The following is a 13194-nucleotide window of genomic DNA, read 5'->3' as shown; positions in this document are numbered from 1 at the left end:
GTCGGTCTCCTCAGATATGGTATTGTGGTCGCTCTCTCTCTCTTTCTCTCCATTTCCCTCCCTCTCATTCTGACCACAGCTGGAGTGATTTAGCAGTGTTAAAGAACCGTGGTATCTCTTGGATGACTGCAGTATTAAGTGCATTCAGAGTAGATGAGGGGACAAGCCACCCTTTTTTCTATCAGTGGATCATCTGAACATGAGATCCTACTTTAGATATCTGTTCTCTCTGAGGCGATTAATCAGTTGCTGGTTTTTTCCACAAAGCATCCAAGACCGCTATCAACAGTTGGCTGCTTTAAATGGGTCCACTGCTACCCCCTAAAGGCCACAATGTGTACAACACTAGCTCTCCAAGATAGCTTTCGGGCACCCCTGTTTACTACGTAGATTTAACATGACAGTCAGTGCCAGATTGGACATGACCTAGACGCAAACCGCTAATGCACCACACATCACTGCATCATTTAGGAAGCACTCCACCCATTCCAATCGTGTTTACCAACCTGTCTGTCTGTCCCTCTGGAAGTTCGGGTGACGACTTATTGACATTGTAAAGAAGTTGTTGTGTTCGCATGAGTGGCCTCCCTCATGTCTCGTGTGTGATGTGTTGTTGTGTGTGAAGACGTGTGTGTGTGTGTGTCCTCAGGTCGTTTGTCAGGTTTTTTAAAAGCACCTCCTCTTCCCACAATGCCCTTCACCAGCCCTGCACTCCTACCCTTCTACAAAGCTTTCCAGCTCCCCCGTTCTCCTTTAGCTCTCTCTCCCCCCTCTGATAAAAGGCCTATGTTTTGAGGACCATTGGTATTGGTATTTTGCACTCTGCTTGCTGATCTTAATGCACTTACGGCACATGACAGTCCCACTCTGGTTGCACGGCCTTTAAAACCATCACAGGTTTTGCTACAATACTCATTTAAAAGACCACACTGTATCTGGTCAAACACTGCAAGTACAGGTATCAAACACATGCTCCAACTCTTTGATTGTCTCTCTCTGAGCCCCTTTCTCTCTCACACACACACACACACACACACACAATTGAAAACACACATCCCTTTCATTTAGCCTCTGTACTGGCCAGACCACCTGGGTGACAGCTCAGATCCAAACCGTCCACTGTCGGCTGTGAGACCCGGAGCGGCTTTAGGTGATGCAGGCTGGAGAGGGACTGCCACTGCTGGTGTGGGGGGTGTCTGTGTTCTGTCAGGCTCTGGTTTGTGTTCTGTTCTAATCTGTTGGGCTCTCTTTGTGAATCTGTGGATGGTGCTTCTGTTCCGAATGCCATGTGAGAAACAAATGCTTCAGTAAAGGATGTTTTACTTAATATGTTATTTTGTTTTTTTCAAGGGTTTAAAGTTCAAAGCTCATGTGTGGGGGACCTCCTAAACTACATTCATTTGAATTACAATAAGTCTGTGTGTTGGTCCTGACCTTTATGTGCCAAACACCTCTGTCGATGCCTTTACTACAATGGTGCGTAACAAATATGAAAAGGAAGGAAAAAAAAAAAACGAAAGAAATCTTTTTCTGGATACTTTTCCTCTGACCTTGTAAGAGAAAAACAAAATCACTGAAAATTGATACTGTGTGTATGATTTCCATCCCAAATGCGTATGGGTGCTGGTAGAATATTGCTGCAGTGCATTAAAAGAGACACAGAAGTCGTTTCTGATTGGTTGGGGTCTTGCTGTTGAGTGTTCACTGTGCCTCGGTCCTAACACATACCAGATTACCTCGCCCTGAATCTCCTCCCTCCCAAACCATGTCCTCCTTACTGTGAGTTGAGGCAGGTAAATGCTACACAAACGGCAACAAACTGGTTCCTTGTCATCTGTGTTTACAACCCTTCTGAGTCTATTGTCACAGTCAAGATGACACGGACAAAGGTGCATGAAAGAATGATTTACTTCTGCAACTTCCGCCAAAAACAACATAGAAGTTAAAAATTAATTATTTGTACAATGCTGGGTACATTTTGTAATCCTCTGCACTGACCACAGAGTTCCAAATTAGTTATTTCTTTAAGCCTGATTCCAAATGTGTTGCTGATGAGTGGGGCAGGTGCTCTTCCACAGCTGTGCAGGGACGTCATCACCACGGCCCACAGCTGCGTTAAAACCCCCCCAGCTCAGTGGCTGATCTCAGCTCAGGCACAGACGGTGTCCCAGATGCGACATTTCCGCTCTCTAGCTGATCTGAGTCCCAGTAAGGCCTGTTTAAAACATTCCACCTTTCCTGTGTTGCCCCTTAAGAGACTCTTGGATACAGAACATGGTTGTTGTCAATCGTTAGTCCGCCAAATCTCCACCCTCCATCTCCGTACGCGTTCATACAGAACCACTCATTACATCTACGTCTGGAATGACATTGCATGCAGTGAATAGCATGTGGCCAGCATATTGCATGTTATTTGATTCATTGTTATTTCCCCTTTAATTGTATTATTTATAAGTAAAACGTCTCCTAGATGACCTCACACTGCATGTACACTGTACCTACAGCTGGGTTTTGGGTGCAACTGCAGGTCTAAAAGTATAGCGAATCTGTTAGATGAGTCAAATCCCTCTCCTTTCTCTACTGCCTCGTGGCGTTACCATGTTGGTGAATCTATGTCGTAGCTATGTCATCTGGAAAGACTATTGCTGAGAGACAGAAATTCTTATGCAAGAGATAGACTACACTAATCCAGAGACCCTCCATTGAAAAACATTCCATTAGCCACATGGTGTCTAGCCTCTTGGAAGAAGGAAATCAATCATTTCAGTGTCATACATGGCATTGCTTTTCAGTCCAGGATTTGTAAATGATACAATCAGAAGCCAAATCCCGGAGCAGTTCACAGTTTTAATGGCAACGAGCACAGTATTTTCCCAGCTGTCTGAAGGGGGTTTACAGCCCACCACTGTTCAGCTGCGAACCATATTGTTTTGTTTCTCACAGGCCAATCAAATCAGCAGTTTACCTTTGATCAGGAATTATAAATGTTTCTTTATTAGTTAGTATTCCATGTGCTCATTCAGTATCATGAGTCCCTGTCCAGCAGTGTTTGCTGTATAGTGTTTTTAGTTAGAAAGATGGACATCTCTAGACAGAGAACTGTTTACCACAGCCACAGCCACACATCTCATTCACACACACGTACAAACACACACATATATTACCCTCAACTAACCCCGTCTGGCTGTAGACGGTTATTCATTAACAATCACTTAAAACTATTGCAGTGCAGCAACTTTACCCTGGTGTCACAGACATGCTGAGTGAGTGCGTAAAGCATTTGGCCGGGCTTGTCGTGGGCAGCACCCTAGAATCCATGTGTAGATAAGTGGCAGAGAAAAAAAGAAGGCATATTCACATTTATAGTTCACTACTTCTTTGGAGAGTTAACCGCTTGTGGATTTTATCAGTGCATTCAACCAAGTCAAGGTGCCAACAGCAGCCAGATCACCGTCACTTAACCACCCCCTTTCCAAACTCCACACCTGCTTCAGTCTCACCAGGACACACTAATCTCCAGGACCGCTTCACAACTGCAGGTTCACCCTCTCAGTCCGTCCTCATAGGCACCTGCTGGTGCAGTTTGGGATCCGCAGGGGGTTTTCTACAATGCATCCTACAGGTTTGATCTGTAAACTGGTCGTTTTCCTTCGATTTCATCGTACACCATGTTGCTTTCCAGTAGCAGATACTCTTGTCTCCCCTTGTCACTCCTTTGTTTTTTAAACCCTTCAAATCGATGCTGCTTCTGTGCTGACTCTGGGTTGACTGTGTGATGCCATGTTGTCCACATGGACTCTAGAGCTTGTGACGCTTCAGTGTGTAATGTTACCATATGCCTTACATGTTTTCCAGGACTAATAAAAATTTAAAAAAGCATAACAAAACAAATATCGGAGTGGTTTCTTTATTTTGTATGATCTGTGTTGATTAACATTGGAAAGGCCTGCAGTGGGGTGAGGGGGCATGTGTTGTGCAGTTGTACATGGGTGCCAGTGGAATGATGGTTGCGAGAGCACAAGATCGTTAATCAAATCTGATAAAGAAATCGATAATAGCTGCCAGGACAAATAACGGAAAACTAGGAGACAATTAGTTTCTATCCTATTAGACATGAACAAACACAGGAACCATGAGCCATTTGGCATTACAGTATAAAAAAATATTGTTTAAGAATATAGTGCATTAGATTGCAATATATACAAATTAAAATATGCTTACATCGACAAGAAATAGACCCCCCCCCCCCCCCGCCACTAAGTTAAAATTGTAAAATCAATTACCCCATCATATTTGATTTGTATTTTGAGACTTGGCTGGCACCTGCTCGATCCCAACAGCAGTCAGCGCCTCAGATAGGCGAGTCAAATAGTTGGAATCTGGATATCCGTTCCTGAAAGAACCAAAATGATAAGCGTTACAAACCATAATCCTTGAGCAGAATTCTTAGCATCTTCCCTGATGACGCCAGCTCCCTCACCCAGACTTCCCCCCCTGCAGGCTGGTCTTGTGGGGGATGCAGTCCCAGGTGACCCTGGGCCCTGTCTTGGTGCTTGTCACAGTGAAGGTAAGGCCCAACTTGAATGCCCTCTCTAGTCGGGGCAGCAGACTGTGGGTGCGTTCACACAGGGGCAGGTAGGCCTCAAACAGCCCCCCTCGGAACGTTGAGCCAGGGGACGGGTGATCCTCCTATCAGAGATGACAGCGATATGTGGCATGCTATCAGACAGAGTGCAACACATGTTACGCTGACTTTACAACGCTCAACAATTCCATTCGCGAGGGAAATAAACATCAACTCATTCGTTGGAAGAAAAAAAAAAGGTCGGATTTAATTGTCCAGATGATCCTTTCATTTTCGCATGCTGTTGTTCACTGACATTTAAGGAGAAGAGGTGATTCATTTCAGCTGACAAAAACAATAAAAAGATGCTCACCCCCTGAATGCCATCGGGTATGTAGTAGCTGATCTTCATTGTGGAGTGCCTGTTGTGGCCTGGCAGGGACAGAGACATCTCAGAGCAGCTCATTTTGCCCTGGATTCCACGCGGCGTCTCCTTGACTTTAGGGCAAACCCTGCAGTGGATGTGGACGTTGGCCAGGCACTCTGGACACAGGGTCGACCTGCACGCTGTCATCTTCAACGAGGCTCCACTCTTACCACACACGCACATCCCCCCCTGTGCCCCAGGCAGACTGGACCTTCTTGAACTGTGTTGTGTAATAGATCCTCCTGATCCCTCTTGATTCTCCGTTCTGGACAAGCTTTCTCCCGTCTGGGGCAATTGAGATGGAAGGTTGTGGTCTTTTGGTGGAGTTTCTATGCCTTGACTGGTTTGTGTAGACACTGAATCAGATGCTGGCCCACTACCCATCGCTGGTGCCTGTCCTCTATCCTTCCCTTTTACTGATTGGCTGGTCAATGTGTCAGTCTGGTTCCCATGCGTGTCCACTGTCTCTCTCCTCTTCACTTTCTCTCTTGTGACAGGGTCCTTCCTGGTGGACGGGCTGCTAACCACTCCATTCTTGGGCTCTGTCTCAGTCTTCCTCTGTGTCTTTGTAGAATCTTTTCTCTTAAAGTTTTTCTCCAGACTGCCGCCAGTTGCCTCCCCTCCCTCTACTCTATCGTCGCCTGTCTTCAGCTGAAGGGTATTATTCTGAGATGGTGTGGGGTGTGGATCTCCATTCATCTGAAGAGGTGTCGGCTGGTTCACGCTGGAGGTAGAGGGTGCACAGAGGTCCACTGTCTCCTGCCCCGGGGCCTGCACTCCAGAGAACACCTCTCTCAGAGCTGCACTCACCTGAGAGCATAACAGTCTGGGGCCAATCAGAAAGACACTCTCCTTCAGCACCTGGATAGACACCTTCTTGAAGCGTCCCCGGATCTCGGCACAACATTCATTCAATGTCTCATCGTGCGGGTTGGACACGCCCAGTTCGGCCAGACGCAGCTCTTGCACGGAGAAGTCTGTGGTAACCATAGCAACCAGCTTTTGTAGCTCCAACTCACAAGATTTTACCATGGATGATTCCGCACCCTTCAATGTAACAGTGACGTCGCTACTCCTTTCTGATTGGTTATCGGCCATCTGCAAGTCAGAGGTCATGTCATCAAGGCGAATGGCATAGGCCTCTTTAATGTACCGCCACATCACCGTGGAAACAGGCACCTGTGCGGTGTAAACACCTCTCCTATCCCTCCCTGTGCGGTTACTGAAGCTGTTGGACCTGGCCATGGACTTACCAGCTTCCTCTGCAGTCCTGCTCTGCCCTGTGTCTGGGTCCTTGGGCCTGGCCCGTCCAGAGAAACTACTGGCTCTCCTCAGACTAGAACCAGATCCAGGGGTTGGGAATGTGGCGATCTCTGCCAGGTTGCTCTGAGTTGTGGAGAGGGGGGCTACATCACTCCCTTGACATGTGCCGATTGACAACAAACTCGAGGCAGATTTCCTTTCTGTAGTGGAATAATTAAACAAGGGACTGCCATTCTTAAATAAGAGATCCTCTTCAATGTTTTGCCTTCCTGCGCTTGAGAATCCTTCGCCCCCTAACCTTGGTTTCTCTATGCCAGACAGATGCTCGTGAGTCTGCATAGGCCTAAGGCCTGGTCGTGTACTAAGACCTGAGGACCCTGCAGCCACCATCCCCCCTGGCTTGGCCCCCAGCCCACTCACCCCCAAGTCCTTAAACCTGGCTGCTAGTTTATACCCTCTGGCACCTTCTGCTTTCCTCTCAACCTCATAAGACTTCAGCATCTTATCTACCCTGGGGTCCAGAAATCCTGATGAGGTGAGAACATTATATGGTTTCGCCTCCTTCCCTGGCTTTGAGGGATAAGAGGTGGGCGGAGGAGATCTCAGCAAGCTGGCGACATCATCCGTTGCATACTTTTGCTCTCTCTGGCCCAAGAGGAGGATCTGCTTGGCCTCCGACACGTCACTGCCGCTTCCTACTATGTAGATGTTTCTGTCATCCTCACTGAGGAGGAGTTTTGGCAGGCTGACCTGAAGGGCCTCAATGGTCGTCTGCAGACCACCCCTGGGGGACAGGATACTCTTGGGCAGCTGAGCTCTTCGAAGCCTGGCCTCGTTGTCCTGGTAGAGCTGGCTCAGGTCCCCGCGAGCCCCCCTAAGACGCTCCAGCTCCCGGCCCGGCTTCCCTGTCCCGGTACCGTTCTGCAAGAACAGGGTGGTCACCCCCTGAGCTGACACGTCCACCGCCTCCACCCCGTGACTGCTGAGGATGTGCCGGTACTCCTCCCCACAGTGCCTCTGCAGGTAAAGGAACAGGTCTGCATCCATAATGAGGGAGAAGTCTTCGTCCACCATGGTTTGAGGTTCAGGCTGCAGAACCACAGCGCCGACCTCGGTCTGGCCCACAGCCTCCCAACCATAAGCTCCAGATCCTAATCCCTCATACGAGCCCAAGTCTTGAGCCCCTGAGGACAGAGGCTGCTCCGCCCTGGTCTGTGTCGTGTCCCTGGTTTGAGAGGTCCAGCCTGTGTGAGGAGAAGCATCCCCTTCCTCGGCACCATTCGAGGCAGCGGGGCTGGTGTCTGTGGCCACATGGTCCCCGGAGAGGCCCAGTAGTTGGGCTACTGCAGCCTGGATCTCGGAGTAATGGCCCGTCAGGGTGCAGAGCTCCTCTGGTGGGTTGTAGCTGATGTGGACGTCAGGGTGGCTAGTGAGCATGCGCGTCACCGCCATCTTTCCCTTGGGAAGCTGGCCGTAGTCTACGGTAACGGACATGTTTAGGATGACCTGTGGAAGGAGAACCGAAAATGCTCGTGAATAAAATGGTTGTTTGAAATAAACAGAACATTTTATAGTATAGTCATTTTTTTAATATCATTTGGTGTACCTTAGCCGGGTCAATATCATTGCGATGCTCTCTTAGTTTTAGTTCATAATTTTTCTTGTCCACCTTCAAAATGTGTCGGCCATATTGAAGCACACTCTGGGCCACTGTGTGAGGTCACCGGGGAAATCAATCTTAGTCTGAGAAACAGCTGGATTAAGCACTATGAACGCCTGTTCTCATCCATTGAAATGTAAACCATCCCTCCAGCCTTCACAGTAAATGAATGGTGACAGACAATAAAGCACAATACCTTACATTTCATATTTTGCAAATGTGCACAAATAAAAAATGTATGGTTGGATGTCATCAAAAAGCAGGTCAGTGGGAAATATTATGGTAATGATCATTTCTGATGCCATGACAAATATAATTCACGGCTGTTGTGAATGTCAATACAATATAGTCAACTGTATTCTTAAAACTAATTAGGAAGTTAATGTTTAGCTCAGTGGTAAGGCATTTTACTGCAGATCAAGGAGATTGCAGGTTCAAACGACACTTTGGATCAAAGCGTGTTAAATTAACACATCACATTACAACTGCATTCACACTGTAAATACCCAGCATTCTACTCCATCCCCACCCCATGCAGACCAGCACCAGTCCATACACACTTTCTATGCATTCACATGCAAAACCCCTGCTGACCTTTACTGTCCTCGAAAGTGATAAGGGCAGAGCCAGGTGTGACAACGCTGACAGATTCGATTTCCCCTCCCCCATTGCTGGTCCTGAGGAAGTGGATGAATAACTTGTCGATCAGCCGGTCATCCTCGATGTTGGTGGGCAGGCGACTCACTCTCACTGTCCTGCCCTGATCTGCCATCTGGTGGGTGCAACTGGGTCACTGCAATACAGGATTATGGGAGACGTTACAACAACCCTCATATTTTCAAATATTCCCCCCTCTGCTGGACGTTACTACGAAAATACATCAACATGCCTTCTTCAACAGTTTGGGTGAGGTCATTGCAATGCTTAAGGCATCATTATAGTTACTATTCATTTATTTCATAAACAAAACGCAATACGTATTTTTGTGTTCCTTTTGCTAAATTGGAGTGGCGGCATACACTTTGCTAGGTTTCAAAATTGCTAGTACAGGTTTAGTTCAAGATTGTTTATAATCATCATCATCCAGATAGCAAAATACATTTCCAGCGAGTAACAGATGCTGCTGCTGTCTGTTGAACAAAATCAGTTAGCGTGACATGCAGATCTACAAGGAAGTAGTTTTTCAACAAATCTGGCAGTGCAGTGTCGATCCAATTTAAACTGTAGAGAAACCATGCTGTTTATTTATCAAGAAAAGGCCAGATATTTAGTCGAAACATTAAGCAACCATCTATCTTTTCATGCCAGTAATTACCTTCCACGCGTCTCTCATGTGTTTCGTCTCGCACAACAGACACACGTCTGAGATCAAAACATGGATGAAAAGTGAAACTAAACCAACTGTGGATTCTGATGAATGTGTAGTTCTTGATTTCTACCGACAGGTGGCAATTCTTGCGTTCAATCCCTACTAAGTTTAATCTTCTGCAAGATTCTAAATTGCAATGCTACCTTTTTAAGAAGATCCAATTGTCCCTTAATTGCAAATCATGGGGTTCCTTAAGTGTGTCCCATACCATGCAAAACCAGAAGCATCTTCAAGTGTGCCGCTGATACAGCTCCACACCTCAAGATGTGCTTCAATAACTGAAACGCTCGTAGACATGCTTTACAAATGAAGCCAATGAATTGCCTCAATACACATAACCCATTATACTGTCTGTCCAATCAGAAAGAGGGTTGTTGCAAAAGCTGCGCATGCTCTGTTAAGCCAAATGTTCATGTGTTCTTCTTACGTTGTCTCCGGTGGAGGTCATAGACAGAACTGACGAAACCTTAGGTGAGTCCAGACAAATTCATCTAGAGCATTCCTTGTGTATGTGCATGTGTTTTAAAGGTGTAATTCCCTCTACCATTAGGATTTAAAAAAAATAATACTAGTGACTGTTTTGGGGGGCCATGATAAAACATGAGAATGTTGCGTGAGTAATTCCAACATGGGCACGTTCATTTCGCTGCCGGGGTTATTACTTGCTACGCATTGCGTTGAAAATGAATAAAATCTTAGCAAGATATTTAGCTACCATACATACATAGAAAACTACTGATTGGCGGACTCGAAATGTTTTATTGAAAGCGAAATAATTTTGAAGACAAGTTAATATAGTGCTGTCATGTTTAGTTAATGTAACTTTAGCTCTAAAGCTAACGTTATCTAGCTCTCAGCCCTTGGCACTGCAGCTCACCTTAAATAAGCCAAGGCCAAATGCATGAAGTCCACATGGAAACAAAAACAACATGACCAACAAGTATATTATTTTGTGGTTACCCGTGAGTGTTCATATTTGTGTCCCGTATGTTAAATGGCATCTATTTACAATTACCATTGATTTGGATAGGGTCATTGTGTTGCTGTCATCATGGCAAAACTGTTCGAGTCCATCGGGAAGTTGGGGCTGGCTCTGGCCGTTGGTGGAGGTGTTGTGAACTCTGCCCTCTTTAATGGTGAGTAGTGATCCATCTCATTGTGTCGTTGGGCTAGCTGGCTAGCTAATTGTTACAATTCTTAATATTTTGTCGCAGTTGATGCGGGGCATCGAGCAGTCATCTTCGACAGATTCCGGGGAGTTCAAGAGGCAGTGGTTGGAGAAGGCACCCACTTCCTTATTCCTTGGGTTCAGAAACCAATCATTTTTGATTGTCGTTCCCGTCCACGTAATGTACCTGTCATCACAGGCAGCAAAGGTACATCACTATATGATCTGATTCTATACAGCAGTGCGTCTAATACTGTCTCTGCTCCTCACAGGCATTTTACCCAAAGTCTGTCCCATTATTGGCTTCAAAATGGAAATCTCTACAGCATTTTGTCTGCGTTTTCTCTGTTCCAATGCATATTTTATGTTTTACTTTTTCTATTCTTATAACAGATCTCCAGAATGTAAACATCACATTGCGTATCCTCTTCCGGCCGGTTGCTGGCCAGCTCCCACGCATCTTCACCAGCATTGGAGAGGACTACGACGAGAGGGTGCTTCCCTCTATTACCACAGAAGTCCTGAAGTCTGTGGTGGTGAGTATTAGAGAAAGAGTAGGATGCAATCTTAAGTCAATGGGTGCCTTCTACTGCTGTATATCTGCATGTTTTCATATGGCTGAGTGGTTAGGGAGTCGGACTATTAATCAGAAGGTTGCCGGTTCGATTCCTGTCCGTCCCAAATGACGTTGTTGTGTCCTTGGGCAAGGCACTTCACCCTACGTGCCTCTGGGAGAATGTCCCTGTACTTACTGTAAGTCGCTCTGGATAAGAGCGTCTGCTAAATGACTCAAATCTATAAAAAAAAATGTGTGTTGCTCTTTTCTCCTTGCAGGCACGGTTTGACGCAGGTGAACTCATTACCCAGCGAGAGCTCGTGTCCCGGCAGGTCAGTGAGGACCTGACAGAAAGAGCCTCTACTTTCGGCCTCATCTTAGATGACGTTTCACTGGTATGACCCTGTTGTTAAACCCCTCACTATCAAGAACCGGTTTGTATTCATGTTTGTTGTTTTCTAATGGAAGACAACCACTTTTTTTTTGTCCCACAGACACACTTGACATTTGGGAAGGAGTTTACAGAGGCTGTTGAAATGAAGCAGGTGGCCCAGCAGGAGGCTGAGAGAGCCAGGTTTGTGGTGGAGAAGGTAAGCGTTTCTAGCATCAGTGTGCTCTATCGAGATCCCGTTTTTGAAAATCCGTTCATAATTTCACCCCCTATGACATCAACTTACCAACCCCTTTGTCATCGCTGGTCTTCAGGCAGAGCAACAGAAGCAGGCTGCCATCATCTCAGCCGAAGGCGACTCTCAGGCTGCTTTGCTCATTGCCAACTCCCTGCAGGAGGCCGGAGATGGTTTGGTAGAGCTGCGCAAGCTGGAGGCAGCGGAAGACATCGCCTTCCAGCTGTCACGCTCCCGCAATGTGACCTACCTGCCCACGGGCCAGGGCACTCTCCTCCAGCTGCCCCAGTGATACTCACAACCTCCCCCCCCCCCCCCCCCCCCAACTACCCCCTCTCTGTGACCCGCAACTACATTAGTCACGGGAGGGGGGTGGACGCAGAAGACAGCAGTGAGGGCTTCCCACCTTCACACTCAATATCTTCTCATTCCCTCTCCTAGTAATGACTAGATGTTATGGTGGCTTGGAGGGGGAATGAGAAGGGATCCATGATATGGATATTCTTAGGAGTGTGTGAAGGAGGTAATGGCTTGATATATGGTAAACTTATACATTACGTTTCTGTCAAAATTACATAATTGTGGATGCAGTCTGTAATTCTCTGGATTTGTCTTTACAATGTGTTTTGCAAATTCTGAGCAGTATGTGATTGAAAGATATAGGGAGGAAATGTTAAGGAGTATGGAATTATATAAAAGATGGGACTTTACCGCACTAATGTTACCATAAATAGTCTAATAGGTGGGAAACAAGCAGTTCAAATAAACTGCATCTACATGTGTTGAGTATTATTTATCTTAAGTACATGTCTTTCTTCTTTTTTTTTGACTGTTGTGCTGAGATGGCCTGTTCAATTCTACTGCTCAAGCTGGTTTTCCTGAAATCTCAACAATTTGTTAGCATTTGAGCCCAGTGCTGCCCACCCTGTACAGGATTAAAGGTTGAATCAAGTCATGTCTCAGAAAGCCCACTCCTATACAACCCTTTGTCCGGTGGAATGAATTGTGCCTGTCAGAAGTGGGGTGAGATTAGTTAACCTGCCATGTTTTATAGTTTGTTGCTGTCTTTTTGTCAGGAAAAATACCAAGACCTCGTATTCCACACAAAATGTCTAAATAAATTTGATTTGTCTCATTTCTAAAGCACATCTGTAACTTGGTCTCTGACCGTACATATGTTAGACAATGAAGCAATACCCTTTTTGTACAAAGTATTTTATTTCCTTGACATCACAATGGCTTTGCACACTTAATATGCAGGGATTTACTCAGTAAGGTAAGCTTGGTTGCCCGTTGACTCCTGTCAGTTCTTTTCTGAACAGTTTAATATTCTATAGAAGTTTATCTTTAATGCTTCATGCAAGGTCTGACCAGTCACATGTACCCAATACTTGTAGAATGGGGAACTTTAAAACGGCAAAAGGTGAATTCCTGGTTTACTGTTAATACATAAAGTATAAAGGATAGACATTGAGTTGGAGCAAGGGACCAAAGTAACTAGTACATAATGGATTAATCAAGATTACATTGTTACAGTTAGATTTAAAAAGTTATAATTAAA

General features: G+C 45.9%; 2 protein-coding genes across 4 annotated transcripts; one reads left to right on the top strand and one right to left on the bottom strand.

The window, feature by feature from the left end:
- Positions 1 to 3732: 3732 nt before the first annotated feature.
- LOC146253037 (uncharacterized) lies at positions 3733 to 9562 on the bottom strand. Of its 3 annotated transcripts, XM_084677184.1 has the most exons (7): positions 9427 to 9562; positions 9230 to 9276; positions 8509 to 8707; positions 7861 to 7964; positions 4938 to 7760; positions 4481 to 4689; positions 3733 to 4393 (listed from the first exon to the last, which is right to left on the bottom strand). In XM_084677184.1, the coding sequence occupies exons 3-7, from the start codon at positions 8684 to 8686 to the stop codon at positions 4288 to 4290; spliced, it is 3420 nt and encodes a 1139-aa protein (XP_084533310.1). In that variant the 5' UTR covers positions 8687 to 8707; positions 9230 to 9276; positions 9427 to 9562; the 3' UTR covers positions 3733 to 4287. The 3 variants fall into 3 exon arrangements, with proteins under 3 accessions (XP_084533310.1, XP_084533311.1, XP_084533312.1); XM_084677185.1 differs by lacking the exon at positions 9230 to 9276 and having other exon boundaries at positions 9427 to 9551; XM_084677186.1 differs by lacking the exons at positions 9230 to 9276; positions 9427 to 9562 and having other exon boundaries at positions 7861 to 7997; positions 8509 to 8643.
- An 83-nt stretch (positions 9563 to 9645) lies between these two features.
- Positions 9646 to 12776, top strand: phb1 (prohibitin 1). The gene is made up of 7 exons (XM_084677188.1): positions 9646 to 9754; positions 10314 to 10419; positions 10498 to 10659; positions 10845 to 10987; positions 11286 to 11402; positions 11502 to 11597; positions 11713 to 12776. Exons 2-7 carry the CDS (start codon positions 10335 to 10337, stop codon positions 11923 to 11925), a joined length of 816 nt encoding a protein of 271 aa, XP_084533314.1. The 5' UTR covers positions 9646 to 9754; positions 10314 to 10334; the 3' UTR covers positions 11926 to 12776.
- Positions 12777 to 13194: the final 418 nt, after the last annotated feature.

This window comes from Hypomesus nipponensis, chromosome 17 (genome assembly GCF_054491055.1).
Source record: "Hypomesus nipponensis isolate SF chromosome 17, ASM5449105v1, whole genome shotgun sequence".
Classification (NCBI taxonomy): domain Eukaryota; kingdom Metazoa; phylum Chordata; class Actinopteri; order Osmeriformes; family Osmeridae; genus Hypomesus; species Hypomesus nipponensis.
Note: the sequence above shows the minus strand (reverse complement) of the source record. Positions and strands in the feature narration are given on the sequence as shown.

Bases quoted from the DNA above. Each gene is read 5' to 3' on its own strand.
- phb1 (XM_084677188.1), top strand. From the start codon at position 10,335: ATGGCAAAACTGTTCGAGTCCATCGGGAAGTTGGGGCTGGCTCTGGCC. The intron at 10,420-10,497 runs GTGAGTAGTGAT...ATTTTGTCGCAG, and splicing joins GAACTCTGCCCTCTTTAATG to TTGATGCGGGGCATCGAGCA. The intron at 10,660-10,844 runs GTACATCACTAT...TTCTTATAACAG, and splicing joins TGTCATCACAGGCAGCAAAG to ATCTCCAGAATGTAAACATC.
- LOC146253037 (XM_084677184.1), bottom strand. From the start codon at position 8,686: ATGGCAGATCAGGGCAGGACAGTGAGAGTGAGTCGCCTGCCCACCAAC. The intron at 7,965-8,508 runs GTCAGCAGGGGT...GACCTCACACAG, and splicing joins CACTTTCGAGGACAGTAAAG to TGGCCCAGAGTGTGCTTCAA. The intron at 4,690-4,937 runs GTGAGCATCTTT...CATCTCTGATAG, and splicing joins TACCCGATGGCATTCAGGGG to GAGGATCACCCGTCCCCTGG.